The sequence below is a fragment of the Oculina patagonica genome, chromosome 9, assembly GCF_052425735.1.
Source record: "Oculina patagonica isolate OP01 chromosome 9, crgOcupat, whole genome shotgun sequence".
Classification (NCBI taxonomy): domain Eukaryota; kingdom Metazoa; phylum Cnidaria; class Anthozoa; order Scleractinia; family Oculinidae; genus Oculina; species Oculina patagonica.
Window position 1 is genome coordinate 13038222 of NC_135766.1, and position 21899 is coordinate 13060120.

Here is a 21899-nt window from a genome sequence, read left to right on the forward strand (position 1 = left end):
TGTCAGTCTTGTCGCGTGCACTTTTGTGCTTTTTTTCCGACAACCTCACTCGAAACAACTCCATAATAAGTATACCATGGTAGAGCGAATTACATAACTTGACTGTCGAAAGACGTTCGGGTTTGCTTTGGTTTGAAATTAGAGCGGTTTCACTTGAGTGTCGAAAGTAAATTGCATTTGCTTTGGTTTTGAATTACTACGCTTAGTGATTGGCTTTAAAATCTCGCGCCACTTTCCCAGCCAATTAGAAGTAAAACCAAAACCAATGCTGACTCGCTCGCGCACGTTTTCCCGCGCTTCGCGCCAGCTACATGTATTTCCTTTGAGTTTTAATTGGTTCACTGGATTGTCTGTGTCCTTTGTGATTGGCCAGAGTTATTACTTTGGTTTTGGTTTTACGACACTCAACTGAAAACTATTCATACTACGACTTGGTGATTGGTTTAAAATCTGGACACTTTCTCAACTAATTAGAAGTGAAACGCGTTTAATACCAATGATGTTTCACTCGGCTCGTTTTAATCAGCGCTTCGCAACGGCTCTCAGGTATTTCCTTCGAGTTTTAATTGTTTCACTGGATTGTCCGTGTCTTTTGTGATTGACCGGAATGAATACCTTGGGTTTGCTTTCACGACAGTCAATCAAAAATCGCTTTTAAGAATTTAACTACAGTAACAATTATCAGTAACTGGACTCTCCGAACCGAATAAAATGGACTTGTCAACTAGTCTTTAGTATCGATAGCCTACAGTTATCAAGTTCATCATCCGGTCACAAGATGGCTCTTTTGTGCCTGGTGAGAAAGGTCTTGTGGGACCTGCCGTGACCGCTTACGACTGTAGCTTAATCCTAAAAACAAGAAAACATATCAAAATAAGTTCCTAGAGAAATGTTAGGTCAAGGAAGCTGCGACCAGCATCTAATTTATCCGTCTTCTTATTTACTCTTTAACGTGATCACAAAAGCGGTGGCCCCTTTTTTATTGTTGAACATTGATCAGCACGTTAAGATATATCTATCTGCGAGGTTAAAAAAATGTACGGCAGGGGGTTGTCTTAAAATTAAAGGTGGCTCCGAAACCACAACGTAGATTTTTTTAATTTTAAGATATATTTATCTTAACATGCTGATTATTGTTCAATAATATTTTATCACCGCACTCGTTTTTGCGTTATTAGCATTTAAAGCAAAAATTGAGTGTGTTGTTAACATATTATTAAGTTGCTATGAGAACTTGTTGTAGCCACATTTTGTCAACCAATGATTAGCAAAATTTCGCAAACAAATCGTTTTATACCATTAGCGTGCAGCTAACCTTTTTCTCTCTTCTTTCCTGACTTGTACTTCTGGCAAATGCACTCGGAAAAGTCCGTACTCAATGTCGTCAAGAGCAACGGCAAACAAAGGTTCGTCAAAACTGGCAGCCAGGCAATATGGATGTGATTCAATGTCTACCAAGCTTATTAGCTCACCAGAGGTGACATTGTACAATCGTACAACTTTATCTGTGCTGCAGCAGACAAAATGGTTTCCGTCACTGAGACACTTACAGTCAATGATAGTTATTTGATCTGTCAGTAGCTTGTGGATTGTAGCGCCCGTTGATGCATTCAAAATATGGACACCAGCACCCTGATCAAGCGTATTCCATGTTACCACAAAATCATTGTTTCGGGAAATCCATGCTTCCGGTTGGATGTAGCAGTGGTCGTCAATAACAACGCTTCTCTTCCACAAGTGTTGACCCTTGTTCCATACCGCCACTTCAACAATCACCAAACTGTCACTTGACGGCACCTCCTCTCGACTACATGCTACGAACTGGAACTTGTCATTGCATGCAAGGGAAGTGACATCACCCTGCACTGAAGTAGTAAAAACGATCTCGGCACTTGAAATACTCAAAACATTGACTTTCTGACTACCGTTTTCAAGCCAGTCTCCTAAGCACCCTACAAGGTCATCAGATACGATAAACAACATCCCTGCACAATCTACCTCTGCGAAAGTTCGAAAACATTTGGACAATTCGAAATCCCACAGCGCAAGCTTGTCATCACCGTCATAGATAAGCACACCTTCTCTTACAGGTAAGGGAGAAAACGGATATGAAAACGTTTGGCTGTGCAATATGTTTCCTTCGTTAAAAACGCATGTTTCAATGATTGACGTAACCTCAACAACTACTGCGCCATCTGTTTCAGAATCACTGTATTCCTGATGGTCATCATGATCTGTCATTACATAGATATACTTTCCATTTAAAGAAAGAGCAACACCACTGGGCTGTTGAGGGTCCCAGGGAGTAAATTCTTCTTCTTGTTCGTCTTCGTCTTTCTTTAATTTCCCAGGATGCATCAAAGATACTTCAGATGAAAAAGGACTACCAACTAACAATGATTCCTTGTTAATCATTGATAAGAACCTGCAGTTGGCATGAGTTTTGGAGGGGGGGGGAGAAGTCATCATAATCGTCTTGGAATAAAAATCTCTTTTCTTTTAACGATTTCAATTCCCAAGGCCACTGAGAAGTGGTTTTGTCCTTTCCATCAGGATAAGTAAGTAGGAATCCTAACTCGGAACTGGGACAGGGAACTTTGCTATAGATAAAATGTATTTTTCCATGCCAGTCATCCTTTAGGTAGCCGAAAACAATTCCCTGGCTATCAGAGGAAAAATTCATCAATCCACAGATCCACCGTGGTGTAACAATCTCACAAATTGATTCACAATTCCAATTTTCCACTTTAAATAAAACAGTATGTCGAGAGCAATCTGAAACTGCAACCATTTTTCCATCAGGGGAAAACGCAAAGGATGACACAATTTTCTTCCTCTGGAAACGGGCTAACTCTAGTCCATCTGACATATTCCACATGACAGCGTGCTCTGGATTATCGGGGCAATCAGTTAACATCTTAGTTTTGTCCCCAGAAAAGGCACAGATTGTGAAACGGCAGTTACTTGTGGGAATTAAAGGTATCAGATCTCCGGTAATGGTGAAGACGTCTCTAAGACTTCCTGGTAACACCGATTTTCCGTCAGGGTGAAAAACAACTGAGCGGTAAAAGGATGGTGACGAATTGTCATCTCCATTTTCTTTGTGATTACAGAAATTTGCCGTATCACGAAGAGCACAGGGTTCTTTCAGAGCCGGAGAACCATACGGCTTCACTGTCAATGCTTCACGGGACCACAGTCGATCACCACTCTGGAGCGACCAAAGCTGGATGCTTCTGTTGACACATTCACATACCATGTATTCCAATTGTGGTGACACATCAAAACAAGCCACCAAGCTATCACATTCAAAGCGCGCTTGAACTTTTCCCTCTTCGCTATTATCCACCTCGGTCAAGACTTCTATGTATGGTATTTCTGGATACCTGTTCTGTAGAATCTGCGAAGCTTTTGACGCAAATTCGTGTCCTCCCTCGTTCAGGATCGCTTGGAAAAAGTGTTGCGGTTGACGACGTAGCACATGTTTATGCTTTCTCATCACAGACAGTGCGGTGGTTACAGCACATTGGACAGTCGTAGGTAGGACTTCAAAGTATTCATGCTTTGTCAAAGTAAGAATGTCATTAGAACCAGCAGTATCACCAAGACACTGTTTTGCAAACATGAGCTCCAGGTCCGTAACATAGTTCTCCACAAGCTTTTGCAACTTGTGAGGATTAACCTGGCCAGTCATCATCTCCAGCATGTGCCGCACACCATGGTGTAAGGCATATTTCTTAGTGTCACTAAAATGAGTGCCATGAATGCCATTTTGTTTCATAACATCAAATTCAGTTTCACAAAGTTTGGAAAGAACCTGACAGCCTTCCTTCTGGTCCACTATGAACTCGTGCTGTCCATAGCATGATGCATCGGTCAACCAGTCCTTGACTGACTTGTGAAAGATGTGTAGGCGACCATCGCGAACTGGCAGGAGAGTTGAGATGCAGGAAATAGCCTTATTCACCTTTCGATGAGAAGATATTGCACGGAAGCTGAACATGTTAGAAATGAAACCAAGTGGCAAAGGCTCTTGAGCGGCCGTGACAGCGGAGAGAAAACTCAAAAACTTGTCTTCATCAAGCTCCAATTCCTGACGAAATTCCTTCTCTAGGCGTTTGAAATAAGACTTGTAAACGGAAGAAATTCCTAATGGAAGGCTGCTGTCCAAACATTTTTTAGTCAGGGTAGGAACATTCTTCTCAATAAAATCTACTAAAAAGTAAGCATATAAAATCACTCCCTCGGACTTTTCTACGAGTATATTTATGAGCACATCTTGGTCTTCGTCTGGTATTACTTGACTTAGCCGCTTTTTGAAAAACAGCCGGATGTCACGTTTGTTGTCATCGCCATTAGATTCCAGCTGCAAGGGCTGTAAGTCTTTCAGGCTGTCGACAGTGTTTACTTCTGGTCTTGTTGTCATCAGAAACCGAATCCACAGCGGAAGCTTGCAAAAGTGGTTTGCGATTACATCGAGCAGTTCATTGCGTCCTTTGTATTCGCTTTCATCTAAGGCATCTATCACCATTAGGATGTTTCTTCCAGGGTCAGACACTGTGCTCAAAGGTTCCTTGAAAAGCAATGCAAATAGTTCCTCGACTCCCATGTTGTTCATTTCATCTGTGCCCAAATTTCTCGACAGCTGTTCAAGAAGAGCTTCTTTGTACTCTGGCAGAGCACGACTTAGATGACTGGCCAAGGACTGAAGCATTAGCTGAGGATTCCTATACCGCACGTTGTTGTGTTGACAGAAATGACTCCCTGACAGTCTACCAGCCTCTTGCATTCGTTTGCATACAACAGCAGACACCACTGATTTCCCTATTCCTGCATCTCCAGTGATCACCATCACGCGGTTTTGCGAAGTTTTATCATCGAGCCAGTCGTCCACTTTTTTGAATATCCACTCCCGAGTTCCTTCCTGGAATCTTTGTGCATGATATTCAATGTCCCCTTTGAACTCAGACATAGCCAGGGTTTTAAGTAGGTCATCTGCCGTGTCCATCTCTCTTTTTCTCTTTAAGTTCTCGAACTCTTGTTTGACGTCTTGTAGACCAGCTTGAAGTGTTTCATGTACTTCTTCAACAGCTTGACGAGTTGTGGTTTGTGTCTGGGATACACATTCTAGTCTTGAAATGCTGTCCTGAAGTGTTTTGTGGTCTTCTAGCTGGATCTGAAGTACTTTCTCAACTTGTTGTCGTGTCTCGGTCTGACCCTGACGTATGTCTTTCAACTGTGACTTGATAACCTCGTCACTATCAGCCCAGTCACGTAACGTGTCAAGATAATCATCTTCTCCACACCGCTCCGCCTTCAATCTATCAATTTCCCCCTGATTCAAACCAAGAGCAACAAGAACGACACTTATTTCCTGCCACAGAGCATTAAAAGTTGGTGTATCAACACCAGTGCTAGTCACATGACCATACAACTCATTGCGGAAAAACTTAAGGTGGCTCGACCCAGTTTTTTTCTAGCGATACCTAACAACTTTGAAACCCTGATACTTAAAGGGATTGATGTCAATGACAAAACTACTACATCACATGCATTACACATAGACTGAACTCCAATATGATATAAATTTTTTGGCGATCAGAATAAATATCACGTGGCAATGACGTCACAGAGGGTTTTGCTCTGAATCGATTTTTAGGCGGTAACCGCATTTTCTCTCGAGATCCTCCACGCTACGTATACCTTGGGTGTTTGCCTTCATCTCAGTGGAGTTTCATCGAAATCTACAAGAGGAATTTTGAAATATCTTGGAATTTCTTTTTAGATGGTATAATTTATGCGTAAAATAAAGTCAAGACTTCATATAAAGAAATTTGCTTCTTTTTTATGTTTAATGGGAGGATTTAGTCCCCATTCCTTTTAGAAATGTCCCATATACTACATCCAAACCTTTAGAAGAAAGTAGACTTGCGCGATTTCGAAATATATGAAGTTATCTAAATCGGAGTAGAGCTCAATGTTTAGCTCTATTTGCCATTTTTACGGCTACTTTTGCAAAAAAGCGATTATTTCAAAAACCCGTCGATGAATTTTTTCCAAATTTTTTCAGGGTGAAAAATAATCAGTACACCACAAAATCCCTAAATTTCATGCTCATTGAAAATGTCTAAGGTTGTCTAAACTAAACGCAAAATTGAGTAAACATTGAAGCGATGTCGAAGTTTGAGATAATTTTGTGCTCTGGGATTTCCTTTTGTTTGGAGTTAAGCACAACATCGAATTCCTGTGCACCACGCGTGAAATGACTACGCTTGGCTACCTTCCGAAAGCTTTCCGAAATCTTTCCGAAATATGGAACAATGGAAAAGAAATTGTCACGCATTAGCTTTTCTTGTTGGGTCGACGTCTTGGCTGAGATAAAAGTTAAAAATGCCAAGAACAAGAAGATTAGGTTTTTTCTCGTATTGAAGTGCTGTCACTTCTTTCAGTTGAACTTAGAAATGCAACAAGTAAACAATCTTTTCTAATAAATACTGGACGCCAGATTCAGCTTGCTTATAATATGTGAAGTCTATTTTCTGTCCGTTTTACTTTTTTAAATGACTGAGGAGGCATGAAAAAAATAACCGGCTTTGAGTTTGGTGTTGTGTGACTGCTTTCTTCAGTTGGAAATGTATTCATTCAGCCATTATTGTTTACTTGAACTCGATGAGAATATTACCATATTCCGAACCATTTCGGAAAGCTTTCGGAGGGTAGCCAAGCGTGGTCATTACACGCGTGGTGACAGGAATTCGATGTTGTGTTTAAATCGAAACAATAGGAAATCCCAGAGCACAAAATTATTCAAAACTTCGACATCGCTTCAATGTTTACTCAATTTTGCTTTTAGTTTAGACAACCTTAGATATTTTCAATGAGCATGAAATTAAGGGATTGTGTGGTGTACTGATTATTTGTCACCCTGAAAAAATTTGAAAAAAATTCATCGACGGGTTTTTAAAATAATTGCTTTTTTGCAAAAGTAGGCGGAAAATTTGTAAATAGAGGTAAACTTTGAGCTTCACTATGATTCATATATTTCATATATTTCGAAATCGCGCAAGTCTACTTTCTTCTAAAGGTTTGGATGTAGTATATGGGACATTTCTAAAAGGAATGGGGGCTATATCCTCTCATTAAACATAAAAAAGAAGCAAATTTCTTTATATGAAGTCTTGACTTTATTTTACGCATAAATTATACCATCTAAAAAGAAATTCCAAGATATTTCAAAATTCCTCTTGTAGATTTCGATGAAACTCCACTGAGATGAAGGCAAACACCCAAGGTATACGTAGCGTGGAGGATCTCGAGAGAAAATGCGGTTACCGCCTAAAAATCGATTCAGAGCAAAACCCTCTGTGACGTCATTGCCACGTGATATTTATTCTGATCGCCAAAAAATTTATATCATATTGAAGTTCAGTCTATGTGTAATGCATGTGATGTAGTAGTTTTGTCATTGACATCAATCCCTTTAAGTATCAGGGTTTCAAAGTTGTTAGGTATCGCTAGAAAAAAACTGGGTCGAGCCACCTTAATGCGAGCAAGGTTTGCTTCAAGGGAGGTGTCCCTTGGGGGTGGCTTACAGTGCCATCCTGAGGGAGGAGGGGATAGTCCACAAATGTTGGTCAGAAGCAGGAAAAGAAGAGTGATGTCAAATGTTTTAGAGTCTGGTGTTGCGCCACCAGGTGGAAACAGTTGGTCCCACTGAGCTGCACGCAAGACTCTTTTCTTTAAAAGCTTGTTTAGAGTTGCATAGTTTGCATTGAGATCAGCAGCTAGGTTTGCAGGAGGATGATATCTATCAAAACCATTCCTTAAAACCGTTGTTCCACCATCAATAAGAAGTCTGCTGAGCTTGGCTCCATTTGTTTTCTCTACAGAGCTGGCCAGGGGTGAAGCTGCAGCAGCTGCCATTTTAAGTGTTATGTAGTCTGATCCTCACAGCAGTTGTACACCTTTGTTGAAACTGAATTGGTAAAGAAACATCAGATCAGTTATCAGGATTTCAACTGCAATTTGTCACCAACGCCATGATTTGAATGAATGATAACAACAAGTGTTCTTGATAGTGTTCTTGATAGAAATTTATAACCTCATAATGAAATATCATGTATTAAAACCTGGAATAACAAAGGTTTTTATAGTTTTTTTGGCTTTGACAGATTGGTAGCCAATAGCTTCACATACGCATCTCAAGGAGAGACTAGGGGGGAGGGGGTGGAGCCACTGTTTTGTCAAAGTTATGTAACATGACATAATGGGCCCTTTGCAGCTAGGCCATCACGTGACCTACTTTTCATAAAAGTTCAGGTTATAACCTAAAGAATGCAAGAAATAAAAAGAGCATGTTAAACATAGCAAAATGGCTAAGTTTGAGGCCTCTGGCATTAAAGAATAAATTATAAAGATGTGATGGGTAATGTTGCTGGAGGGCAAGATCTTGCTCTCAAGCAACACTTCTCATACAAATCTTTAAAATTTCGCAAAATTCAAACCATTACATCCTTTAACATAATTTTCTTTTTTTTTGTGGTCTTTTCTAAGAAGGCTCGTTGTTGCTGGTATTAGCAGCATAACAAATGATTGCAAGCAAGGTAAACTATATTTCAGAGCACATAATTTGCTTTCCATAGTTGATGAGTTCTGGATTGACAGGTTAACCCCTATGGAATTGTGACGTCACAAATGTGCATTTTTGGTAATATTTAACCCATGAAAATTGATTATTATAGTTAAAGGGGCATGGTCAGCTGGTGCACAGGAGTACACGTTCCCCTTGACCAGCGGTCGGGAAAGCGCGCGCGAAATCGTATAGAAATTGAGAAGCGCGTCCATTCGAAAGTCTATACAAACCTTGCTTGAGTTGAAGTTTGTGCGACCAAAATTAGGTCATATTATAGAACACTAAATTTATTGATATGGAAAATTTATCAATGGACTTATCAACGGAAATCCAACCTTCAAGTACCTCTGAAGTCGAAGAAACTGTAGAGGTGAGATTTATGCACGGATGGCAACGATTTCATCGAGATAAAAAATCAGTTAATCACTCGACGACATAATTGAAAAAACTTGCCAGTTTTATCAAAACCTTAGAGCGTTACTGCGCATGCCCACGATTTCGTGACTGTGTTCCTTTAAGCTATCAAGAGAATAAGTGCTAGGAGCTTCCTAGTGCTCAAATATGTAATAACAATCTGTAACAGACTCACTGGACAAATTTAAGTCAAATACATTAATAGACTAAATATTTTGCAAGTTGGACAATTTTGAAGTTGTCAGATTTTCAATTTTTTAGTGAAGATGTAGACAACGCTTTACATCAGAGCCTTCAACCAGTTCTGTCCTGATCAACCCACCGAATAGGACTGGGAACTAACTACAGGAAGAACAAAGACATAATATAAAGAGATAATATGAAGAGATAATATAAGCCGTGACCAATAAGTGTCCATAAAGCGAGGTAATCTTCGTATGAGATTGTTTCACTTGGGTCACAGAAAAGAGTGTCCATTGTCCGTTATTAACAGGTGTTCATATTAAGTGGGTTAATGATAGAGAAAATGTACGGACAAACAAAACTGTCTGAGCAGGTGCTGTAAAGCGATTTAAATGAATTTTTATTAACATTAATTTTTGACAAATTTCCGGCACATATTAAAGATCCTTTGTAAATATCATCGCTTCTGCATGCATTGCGTGCCATTTATTTTTAATATATACAAGTTTACAAAGTTGGTTTAAACACAGCCAGCTCGACATTTTGAATGGTCTCTTCCATATTTATAGCTCTTTTGAAAGAGCGATATCTTGTCATACTTAAGAATACTTGATCAATTTAAAAGCCTCATTACTTCACAGCGGGTATGTAAAGTCATCGTTCCCCCACAATCGATAATTAGAAGAAGCGTAAATTAGGATTATTGCCAGGGGACTCAAACTTGGTCATTTTGCTATGTGCTCTTTCCATTTCTGGCATTCTTCTGGGTGATTCCAGTGAATTGCATTGCACATCCTTGCTGTGCATAATTCTTGTGTCATTTAGTGCGTGCAGGACCGCCCACCCACAGAACATTAAAGGGTTTCCTCAGCAAAAGCTCTGCAGGGAAATAAATGGCCGCTTTCTTTTAAATGAGCATGGTGACCTGCCTTTTTTATTACATAAATTTAAAGGAAAAATGACTCTCTATGATATGTTCATATTTTAGGAATTTTTGATTTCTTGATTTTGAAATATTCTCAGGTATAATTTTTCTCTATTATTACACGACTAAGGCCGTCCAAGGGCCAATAACTAAATCAGCCAATCAGATTACTTTATTTCCAGTCCCGCGAGGGCCGATATTTTCCAAGTATCGGACCAGGTTTTGTCCCGGATGATCCCGCACTAATTTTCGCGCGATTTAGCGCAAGATTTTGCAAGATTCTTTTTGCAAGATTTTTTCAGAGTTTTTAATGCTTTGAAAATGAAATGACCCTAAACACAGAAATAATTATAACTCCTTTAGCGTGTATAAAAGTTTAGCCGCACATTTTTTTCCACAACATCTACCGGGTAGCAATTCTCACTACACAAAGTTTCCAGTTGTGTAATAAATCTCTTATTAACCAAGTTTGCTCGGGACCGTACTGGGCGAATATTGGCCCTCAGTCTTTTTTGTACGGACCTTGCTGCGCTCGATCCGTGCTTTCAAGACCTCGGGCCAATATTCGCCCAGTACGGTCCTCGCATGTGGTTAATAAGATATATATATTCTCTGGTAACGTGTTTAAATGGAAGCGTATAGTTGCTTCAAAAGCCCTATTATTCAATAACTTTTGCTTTTTCTTGGAAAATTTTGGCATATTTTCACTGTAACATTGTTCTGACACTAAAGGGTAATTCCCATATTCTACAGCTGCAATAAGTGCCTCTCAACCAAAGCTACGTTTTTAAAACGTTACTTTTTACAAACTAGCAAAGTACTTATAAAATATAGCTCTAAAGTGCAAAAACAAGCATGGTGCCCCCCTCTTTTTATTTCATTTTTTTGACATACAATGTACTGGTTGTAATTAACACTTGAACTGTGCAAAGTTAAAAAAAAAATTGATTACAAATTCTTTTTCAATGGAATCACCTTAAGTTAAAGCCCAAAATAAACAATTTTTTCAGTAAAAAATTGGTCACGTGACCCAGAAAGGCAAGTACTGGTCCAAGTGGATCCATGGGTTGATGTTTTAAGTCAATGAAATGAAATAAAAATTGTGCACTGTCTCTTACTGCTGTTAGCCCCTGTAATTTATTACTGAGTCTTTTCCATTTACGGATCTGCTTTTGCTAAACAGACTACCGAATTTTCCGAAGCGGAAGTTACTACACACGGCCGTACACACGACAGCTTAGAATCGAAAGCATCATGCATCTGAAGCAATCGACATTTTAAAAACTAACCTTCCTTCCATCAAATAACTATAAACTCGCAGTTCCTTCATGATCAACCGATGCCATGTTTCTCCAAAATGCTACATTTCATGGTTTGGGCTCGCTTCGAAGGGAGTGAAGCGAACTTCTTTGGTTTTGGTTTCGCTTTCGATCTCGTTCTCATGAGCGACATTTTACCCATCCCTACCCTAGTGGCTGACTTTTAAAAGCAGGTGGGGGTACTCAGGCAAGCGTCTTGCTTTTCCGCGTTTAAAAATAATTTGTCCAAATATTGCGAAATATTATAGCATCATAATTAATTCAATTAGTTTTACTCTTCTATCCTTTACTAGAATCTTTAAAGCGTAGACTACTAATAACCGCGAAATCACATTTCTCACGGAATTTTCTCCCTCCCCACCACAGGCAAACTTCCCGACTTTCCATTGGCCCAGTATCCCGCGCCAAACTTGTGGAACGCCTGGCAAAAATTGAGACTTTATTTTTCCAAAACACGATGCCAGCCGATAATCAGGATAATAGAAGAATTGCTGGTCCTGAAGAAACGCAAGCAGTTGTTTTTGTAGGAGGAAATGCTCTAAAAATCCTCTGGTAACTACAAGATTGCATATTTGTTTTTAAAAGTTTCAATGGTTTGTAATTGAAAGCTGGTTTATTCCAGATTAGAAGCGAAGGATTGTGAAGCGATGACCGAAAAGTGGACGAACTTCGACCAATGTGTGAGTTGATTAACAAAAGCATAAGCTTAATACACGTGAAAGAGTTTCTATAACAAATTAGCTTACACTAGTTGAGGACGATTATTAGATCAACGGAACTCTTTGTCGATGGTTAATGCATTAGACAATTGAAATCCCGGCCCCCCGACCCCCGGGACTTACCGGGGATTTAACGCGTCCAAAGCCGGGATTTAACGCACTTTTAACGGCGCGTTGGCCCCGGTGGGCGGTGGATTTAACAAAACGTCAGTAGACCGGGGCCGTGGAGCGGTGATTTAACAGCACGCAATCACCTGAAGTGGGGACGACAGCCGGGATTTAACATGAAGGACTAATGTTTTTCTCAAATGTACGTTGTGAGGAATTTGTTCTAAGATGTCTTAACGGTATCCGGTCACATCGTTCCAAGGTTACTTCGTTCCAAGTCACATCGTTCCAACTTTCGGTCAGATCGTTCCAAAAAAAAGTTACTTCGTTCCTACTAAAAGTTACTTCGTTCCATCGAAAGATTCGATCGTTCCAAAATAAAAAGTTAGATTATAAAAGACGATCCAAGTCATAAAAGGTTTTCAACTCACCTTATTTGCGTTTGATATATCTGTTTTCAACTGTGTGTTGACCATTAACATTCTCTTTATTAAATTAATATAACGATCTGCCTTTTCGATGGAACGAAGTAACTATTAGTTGGAACGAAGTAACCTTTAGTTGGAACGAAGTGACTTTTTTTTGGGAACGATCTGACCAAAAGTTGGAACGATGTGACTTGGAACGAAGTAACCTTGGAACGATGTGACCGCAATTCGTCTTAACGCTTCTACCTTTCTATTTTGGTGATTTTCGTGCCCATGGCTGTTCGATGGGTTTAAAGATAATCTTTTTCATTGAATTTGGACGAGTTTTCTTTAACAATCAAACTGAGTATCTCTCTTTAAAACCTGTTAGGTTCTGGAGGGTTTCCTTTGATGAAATTCTTCGTATGCTTCGTTTACAGTGTTAATGAGACAAGGAAGGCTTTTTTAGACTGTTTAGGCAGTGTAATCTTCTCATTGAAGTTATTAAAATAATTCTGTCAGACGAAGCTTGTTTCTGTGCTATCCGGCTGAAGTAGATGGTCAACAAAAGCTGAAATACGTCCTGTAGGGCAATCACACCTGATATTATGGGTCTTCCGACAGGTGTGTTCATAATGTGCTTATTTCGGGTTGGAAATTTGGCAATTGTGACTTTGACTACGAAAAATGATTTCTTAGTTTTCTCAAATAAAAGGCCTTTGGCGGAAACAAACTACATCAGGTTTAATTCTTTCCTACCTTATAGATTTATATGGACAATAAATGAAAGAAATAGGATTGTTAACTTCTGTAACAAAATCAAGATTTTTTCCCGGTTTTTCCAGAATATCGCTCTTGAGTTGTTTCTTTATTTGGTTAGGATGTCCCCGCTATGCGGGGCTTTTAACAGACGTCTTGGCCCCTAGGGCGGGGAAATAAGCCGGGTTTTAACACTTGACAAATGTTAAATTCCCCGGTAAGTCCCGGGGGTCGGGGGGCCGGGGTTTCAATTGACTGATGCATAAATGGCCGAGTTTAATACTCAGTATCAGAGCTGAGTCCTAGTTAAAGGGGCACTGTCACGGCGATTTTAATGCTTTTCGGCAAAAAGTACTAAAATTGGCGAATAGGTCTTCTCGTACATTAAATGCACCTACTACATCAAAATGGAGATATAAAGTAAATTGTTGTTGGAGGAAGAAGGGGGCCATAATACTGTTTAGGTGTTTTTCCAGTCCACAAGGACAAAACTTGAAAAAATCAGCCTGACTTTTTCAAGTTGAGATAATTTAAAGTTCCTGATGGCGTCACAATAATATCACTTGTTTATGACTTAAATGGTGATTTTTAACAAAATTGGACCACTATTCGTAGCTTCCATATATGTTTAGGCTCTTGGGTTTTGAAGTGAAACTGGTGACAGTGCCCCTTTGAGTTTCTTGAAGTTTGCTACCGCGACCAACTGCAGGTCTTTCGGTCGGTCGAGTTTCTGCAAAGGTGGGTTTAGATTTTTTTTCAAAGAAGCAGACAAAATTTGGATCCTTGCGACATTTTTTTCAAAGGTGCTGACAAAAAAATTCAACCCTTCAGATTTCATCTTTCAAAGGGCGCTGAAAAAAAATTGAGGGTTTGGGATTTAGTTCTAACTTCATTCTTTGTTATTATGACAGTTCTGCAGTCAGGAGAAGTAAGCCATGCAAGAGGTTCAGCATATATTGAGATGCAAAAGACCAAGGTCACATGTGCTGTGTATCCTTGAAATGAGATGTAAACAGTCATGTGACTGTATGTACTGTGCTTTTTACTAACTTTTGTCTTAAGAAAGCAACAAGACACAGGAAAACCAGTCTGAGAACTTTCCTGATTTCTCACTCATAACCATCCCTTGCATGCACTTGTTTTTTTCTTCAGACCTGTTCATGTAAGCCCTCAATCTGTCAGTTTGTGTTTTTAATTACTCCATAATTTTGAGATTACTTTAAATTTTAAACAAGAAACTTCAAGCAGTTTATAAGTTTCGCTAGTAAACATCAAATCTTGCATGACCATGACAAAGGGGCCGGCTGGGCCGTGTGGCTCTGGAACGATTTACCAACAAAAAAAACTAAAATGACAAAAAAAAAAATGCAAGCCAGATTATTAACCGGCTGCACACGCTTAATAATCAGAAAAGTGACTTAAAACAGCATGACATAGCTCCTTTAAGGGCCCACTGACGGATTTCTCGCGCGTTGCTAAGGTGCTAAAAGAGCGCGCGCTGTATTGCGTGTACGGGTTACTCGCGCTATCTGTACGCGCCAGATGTGCAAAAAAATTTCCTTTCGAGCACTTCTTCAAACTCGCCAAATAAGATGAAACAATAAGAACTACCGAAAAACTTCCTGACTAATAGTTGACTTCACATCTGAGAATCAGTCAGATTAAATTGAACCAGGAAAAGCAGTTTTTTTACACATGAAAATAATTTCAAAAGCGTACGCGTACAACTAGCGCGCGCACTGTTCTCTTGTCAGATGAATTACGCATGCGTTAACAAAATGATTTCCGGTTTGCATAAAAAATCTAAATACTTGGCGGTCTTTAATTTGATTCACTTTTTTTCGACGTTATATTTTTCCGATCTGGGTCGGGAACATAACTAAGTATTCATTTGCTTAAATCATTTTTAATAAAAAATTTATGGACAAATCAATATTTTAAATCTCTCTAAAAAAATTATTTTCCATAATGAAATGAAACCCATACTTACTAAGATACAAAAACAAATAAAGATCATGACACCATGAATGATTTTCTGATAACATGCAAAACATCAAAAATTTTAGACTTTTTCTTTATTGGTCACGTGATCATGGGCGTAGCCCGATGACGTCATATTTACGTTATGGACTGAGTAAAAGATTCAACCATAACTAAACAAGAAATTTTGCTAAAACTATATAACCGTGAATGTTCCTAGCAACGGGTCCAAATATATACGTCAGTGGGCCCTTAATATACCATACCCTTATTTCAGAAGAATATTGACCCAATGGTCTTCAAGTGTCAAGTGGCTGGGCCGATTAATTCTCTTAGTGCATACTTTGCATAAGGAATTAAACTCATCGTATTCCCTGTAGCACTTATGCTGTATATTGTATTTAATTATAGTGTACCACACAATTAGTTCTTGACAAAATGTTAGATATAGACCAAGAGAGTCACAACAAGAATTTAATGAAAAGGTTGGTCCAATATATAATCACTGTTAAATAGTATCCTATTCTGCACTGCAACAATCATCGCATCGCATTTAAGATTGGGGATAAAATTCGGCGACCCGACAAGAGTCGCAGTGCAAACTAAGTTCATCATGGGTGGGTGGGTGGGTAGGTAAAATTGTACCATACAAAAGACTCCCAACAATATTTACCAAACTCACCAGATGGCTACTAATCGCACTTGGCATGTTCCTTCCGCCGCTGCACTTGAACAATGTCAATTTATTCATGATTTGTAGTACTTATATGCGATGCTGATAATTTATGCAGTGCGAATAGTATCCTATTCTGCACTGCAACAATCATCGCATCGCATTTAAGATTGGGGATAAAATTCGGCTCCACCTAGGATCACCTATGCTTCATTGATCAGGAGACCATCAATAGGCTCTTTATCCCCCAATACTCATAATGATATCCAAATAAAGAGACCATTGATGGTCTCCTATGGAGGCCAAGTCACACCAACACAAATACAAAATACCAAAACAACACTTGCATCCTTCCCCAGTGGTAATAAAACATGTCAACGCTAATGCTATCAGCATTACACTCCATTAATTCCTTAAACACCACTCCCAAACCTAACTCCCAAACCTTACTCCTAAACCTTACTCCCAAACCTAACTCCAAAACCTCATTCCTGGTCTTATTCCTACACTTTACAATACACTCCTTTTACCAAACCTTATGACCTCATAACCATTCTGGATCTGGTCAACCTCTTCGAGGAAAACCGCGACTGTCACCCCATTACCGACCCCAATGGAGTTCCCCAGCTGGTCAATCCAATGGATTGACTCTCGAGGATATAATGCAAAGGCTAACAGTTTTCCCTCAAACTTGGAGTCGCACTCCCAATCCTAGGTCAAATAACATCGAGATTTCTCAGGAAAAGAAGGGATGGAAACCAGAAGTCTCGTAGATACACGAAAATAGGAAACCAAACGTTGATGGGGGAACCCATGGGGCCAGCAAGGGGTGACAGTCATGACCCACCATAGCCGGGGGGAGTTGATTTAGATACTCTTTTTCACAACTGTCACTCCAAGCAACCCCTGAACCAAGGATCAAAAACGAAATCCACGCCTCACTGGCCATAACATTCTCGCTGTCATAATTATCAATCAAACAACTACAATAATTTATGGCAACAACGAACAAATGACATGCCTCACTGGCTACAACATTCTCACAGTCGTAATCATCATTTAAACAACTATATTATTCTATGGCAAAATAAGCGACTTATATGCCTCACTAGCCAAAACATTCTCACAGACATAATCATCAATCAGACATCACTTCATAGCAGCAACAGGCAAATGAAATGCCTCCCTGAACATAACAATACTTCATGGCAATAACAGGCAAATTATATGCCTCACTGGCCATAACATTCTGACAATCACAATCATCGATCAACCTCTTGCTGAACGAATCATTTTATGACAAAACAGGCAAATTATATGGCTCACTGGCCATAACATTCTCACAATCACAATCATCGATCAGACATTTCGCTGAACGAATCACTTTATGACAAAACAGGCAAATTGTCTGCCTCACTGGCCATAACATTCTCACAATCACAATCATTGATCAGACATTTCGCTGAACGAATCACTTTATGACAAAACAGGCAAATTGTCTGCCTCACTGGCCATAACATTCTTACAATCATAATCGTCGAACAGACATTTCGCTGAACGAATCACTTTATGACAAAACAGGCAAAATATATGCCTAACTGGCCATAACATTCTCACAATCATAATAATCGAACAGACATCTCGCTGAACGAATCACTTTACGACAAAACAGGCAAATTATAAGCCTCGCTGGCCATAACATTCACAGGCGTAATCATCAATCAAATAACACTTTAAGACAATAACAGGCAAATTACATGCCTCACTAGTCATAACATTCTCACAGTCGACACATTCGCGATGCCCAACCACGTGGAAAATAACAAAAGAACCACTCCCTTGGGGCGTAACATCTATCAGCCATGAAAAACAAGCACACTAAACGCCGCATAAATTAGTAGTGCTTCGTAAAGTACATAGCCCAACCATGTGGAAAAATAGCAATAAGAATCGCCTCCATTAAGCCAAGCAACCAAGACAGAAAAAACTAACATATAAACGAAAAAAGCCACCCAGCCGACCCAACACTGTCATTCCGTCGCACGCACAATAACAATTGCCAGAGTTATACCAACGTAAAACAACAATACCCTGGACAAAATATTACCTCACAAATACACCGCCATGCGGTTTATCACGTCCAAGTGCTTTTGCTCCTTGCGTCGCCTGCGGTCAAAGAAGGCTCGGCGGGTCTTGAGGCATCTGAACTGCTTCTTGTTGCGATATTGCTGAAAATTCGCGTTGATGGAGCTGATGAAACCCGCATTCGAGGTCCCCGCGCGAACTCTTACTCCGAGCGATTCAGTACATAAGTTCAACATTGACTAGCGAATTTAAACTCGCACAAGTCTGTCTTCAATCAGTAAATACGCACTGAAATACACATTTGCGGTAACACTCAACCTGATAGGCCTTAATCCGCAGTCAGGTCAAAAGGCTTGAGTTGCAGTTCCCGATGAAAGCTCGAAGAAAAGGCACAGGCATGTTCCGGGAGCCGCTGCACTTGAACAATGTCAATTTATTCATGATTTGTAGTACTTATATGCGATGCTGATAATTTATGCAGTGCGAATAGTTTATATAAAGTTGAATCCCAATAACTCAAACCCTCAAAAACGTGAACCTCCCGCTAAGTCAAACCTTTTTTAATTCTCCTTTGGGTCATTTTCTTTCTAATTTTACCCTTGATAACTCAAATCCCCTATCATTCGAAACTGTAGATTGTTGATCAAGTGAGGATGGTCAAACCCTTGTAAAAATTTTACCGCGATCGCGCCGCGATTTGTTTCCATCACGATCATGCGTGACGCGATTGTAAATGAACGCGATCGCGCCGCGAATGTCGCGATCGCGCCGCGATTGCCGTGATAGTCGCGATCGCGGCGTGATGAGTGCGATCGCGGCGCGATTGATTACCACCGTACCGCGATTTGGGGGGCTGGAATAAATCTCGGAAAGTGTTCCCGGCGAGAACTCACTTCTCGATCACCGGGAGAAAGTCAATATGCTTTGAAACTCTCACAAATCATGCTGTGGTCGTAACGCAAATCATGACTTGTATTGATGAAATAAACTTTAAGTACTAATCAAAGTAGTAATAAAACTAGTTTGATTTAAAATGTCGAAAAACATTTTAATACGTGACGGTGAGCCGTGAGGACGTGATTCCCACGAGAAAAGTTTTATTTAGTTTAAGTCTAGACGAACTGGCGCGACAATTAAAGCGGCGCGTGATAATGAGTAAAGATAAATTAAAAGATAAGAATTTTTATTTCTTAACAGTCTGTTTTTTAATCTTTTCAAACACTTTGTTTCTTTCTCTTCTTATCTTTGAGGAACCTTAATACCTTTGAGCAATCCAATGACAAATTTCTGTCGGCCATTTTCTTCAAATGCAAATACAATCAGGAATTCGCTGCAATTGCGTTTTTCGCATTGAAAAATCCTCTATATGGCATTTAATTTTATTGTAGCTCCGAAGAGGCTGTCAGAATGAGCTTTTTTTAGAGCTTTATATTTACCTTCCCGTAGACCACACACATCGAAGTCCTTTCCCGCCTTTTGCCGCAAGGTGTCGTGAACTGAGCGTTACGATTGGCTGAGTTAGGTCACGTAGTGCATAGTATACGCAATCGCCACGCCTTCCCAAGCAGAAAAGAAATTTTATTTCGAGAAAGTTGGTATGTTTTCTCTTCACAATCAGGACTGGAAAAATGTGTTCTTTTTTAGCTGCTTCTGTTAATAACAAGAGTTCAGAAGCGACCTAACTTGAGGGAAAAGCGTCTCTGTGAAAACTGCTAGAATTTGTTTTGTTAATTCGAGCGACAGCTTGTTTATAATTTCAACAGCGCTTCGTCATGGACTTTGTTGACTGAACGTCTACAAAACTCGAACAGTGGAAAGAGGAAAACATTTTGACGGTAAGGACCATTCAATGCGAAGTTGTACCTGTTGATGCTTGGGACTTAAATGTTGTATTATTTAAAAAAGCTTCGGGGAAAAGCGCATCTTCGACGGTTCGGCTTCTTCGCAGATGCATGACCAAGAGATAGTTCGCTCGTTTGGTAGATCACATCATTGCATCTTCCTTCGCTTGAGCACGAGTAAAAGGTTAGTTGCCGTTATGTATGTGTTGTTCACATTTTACAGAAGAACTGTTCACTTATTTGCTTGTAAACTAAAGACTCAATCACGCTCTCCGGCTTTGCGAAATATAGTTGTGCTCGGCAGCGAAACTGGCCGTCTTTTTCTGTAAGCTTCTGTAAATAAATGATGTTGTTTCGATACAGAGTTTGTGTGTTTGTTTTGTCGGTATGCAAAACACCAAGATAATTGTTTTTAAATTTAAAGATTTAGGCGCGATCGCGGCGCAATCCAAGCCAAATCGCGGCGCGATTCCCGACCCATCGCGCCGCGATGCGAGAATCGCGACGGCCAAAAACGCGGCGCGAATCGCGACGCGATCCAAGCTCAATCGCGGCGCGATCGCGCCAATCGCGGCGGCCAAAAACGCGCGAAACGCGGCGCGTTCGTGGCGCGATCGCGGTAAAATTTTTACAAGGGAAGAAAGACTGTTGTCAGTGACTCATGTTTTGACAATCCTTTAAATCCTATTTTAAAACATATAATATTTTGTCAGATTATGGGTTAGTTCTTTGTTTATTACATTTTGTTTAATTAATAGTAGTAAAAGAGAAGACACCATGTGCATACTTGGCATGCATGTTTTCAACTTTTTACAAACATACAATAATTACATCAAATTACAATACAATAATTACAACACTTTTATGCAACTAACGGGACACAAGACTCCACCTACACTATTTACAATTACAATTTACAATATTACTGTATAACTATTCTATTTACAATGTTATATTCTACTTAATACAGTATGGTACTCTTATCAACTTATTTTTCTCCATTTTCCTTTAAAGTGGAAGCTGTGAATTTAAGTTTGCACCATTTTCATGCTGACAGAGAAGACAACACATGCAGGTGATGTTTAGTGTCAATGACACAAAGAATTGACAATTGATAGTTTGTAGCTGGAAGTTAAGTGGCTATTTTTTTAATGGGCTGTGAAAAACTTGGAGAATGCCTCCAGAAATGAAATCAATCAATCAATCAAAACCTTTATTTATGGGGTAAAAAATAGCTACATTAGCTTGTGGAGTCGTTTGTAAATAAAACATTAATACTAGTAGATAAAGACATTAAACTATATTAAGGTAAAAACGCTAAACTTATCGCTAAAAATAAATTAAATTACTAAATTGTTACGACTATAGAAAGATAAAAAGCGCTAAGAACTCTAACTTACAATAGAGCTGGGGTTGTTAAAATCAGTATTTTCAATTATGTTCGACGTGTTGATCATTTTCATAAAACTCCTAAGGGATATTGTTTTGTGACACTCTCGTCATAATAGGTTCCAGAGCACTGCCCCTCTGTAAGATGTTGAAAGTTTCGTGGAATTGGTATTTATTTAAATGATAGAGGAATAAGTAGATTTTTTTTCTAAAATTGTACAAGTGTTGGAACTTGGTTACAAGTCGAGCCATGCAAGAGGGGGAGTCATTACTAGGTAAAAGTCCATGTATAAGCCACACCCATAATTTGATAAGCCACACCACTGATTTGGAAACTCAAATTTTGAAAAAAAAAATAGACAAAGTCTGAAGTTCAAGTGAAGTTCTACTGATAAAGAAACATTTACTGTTCCATAACACTGACATGACAGTTAACGTTGCAAACTTTATTATGCTTTTAGAAAG

At 39.4% G+C, this 21899-nt stretch overlaps 1 protein-coding gene and 1 pseudogene across 2 annotated transcripts in view; one reads left to right on the forward strand and one right to left on the reverse strand.

Moving 5' to 3' along the window:
* Positions 1-548: 548 nt before the first annotated feature.
* On the reverse strand, positions 549-11577 carry LOC144666210 (uncharacterized). Its single transcript, XM_078527598.1, is given in 5 exon segments — positions 549-849; positions 1316-2470; positions 2472-5449; positions 7540-7975; positions 11444-11577. Coding segments are annotated over 4 exon segments (4536 nt in total). The 5' UTR covers positions 7924-7975; positions 11444-11577; the 3' UTR covers positions 549-830.
* Positions 11578-11898: 321 nt separating this feature from the next.
* The window catches only part of LOC144666282 (exosome complex component MTR3-like), a 14307-nt pseudogene continuing 4306 nt past the window's right edge, over positions 11899-21899 (forward strand). The window contains exons 1-5 of the transcript XR_013573150.1: positions 11899-12025; positions 12096-12153; positions 14378-14456; positions 15892-15931; positions 21060-21120. The product of XR_013573150.1 is annotated as an exosome complex component MTR3-like (transcript). The remainder of the gene's footprint in view (positions 12026-12095; positions 12154-14377; positions 14457-15891; positions 15932-21059; positions 21121-21899) is intronic.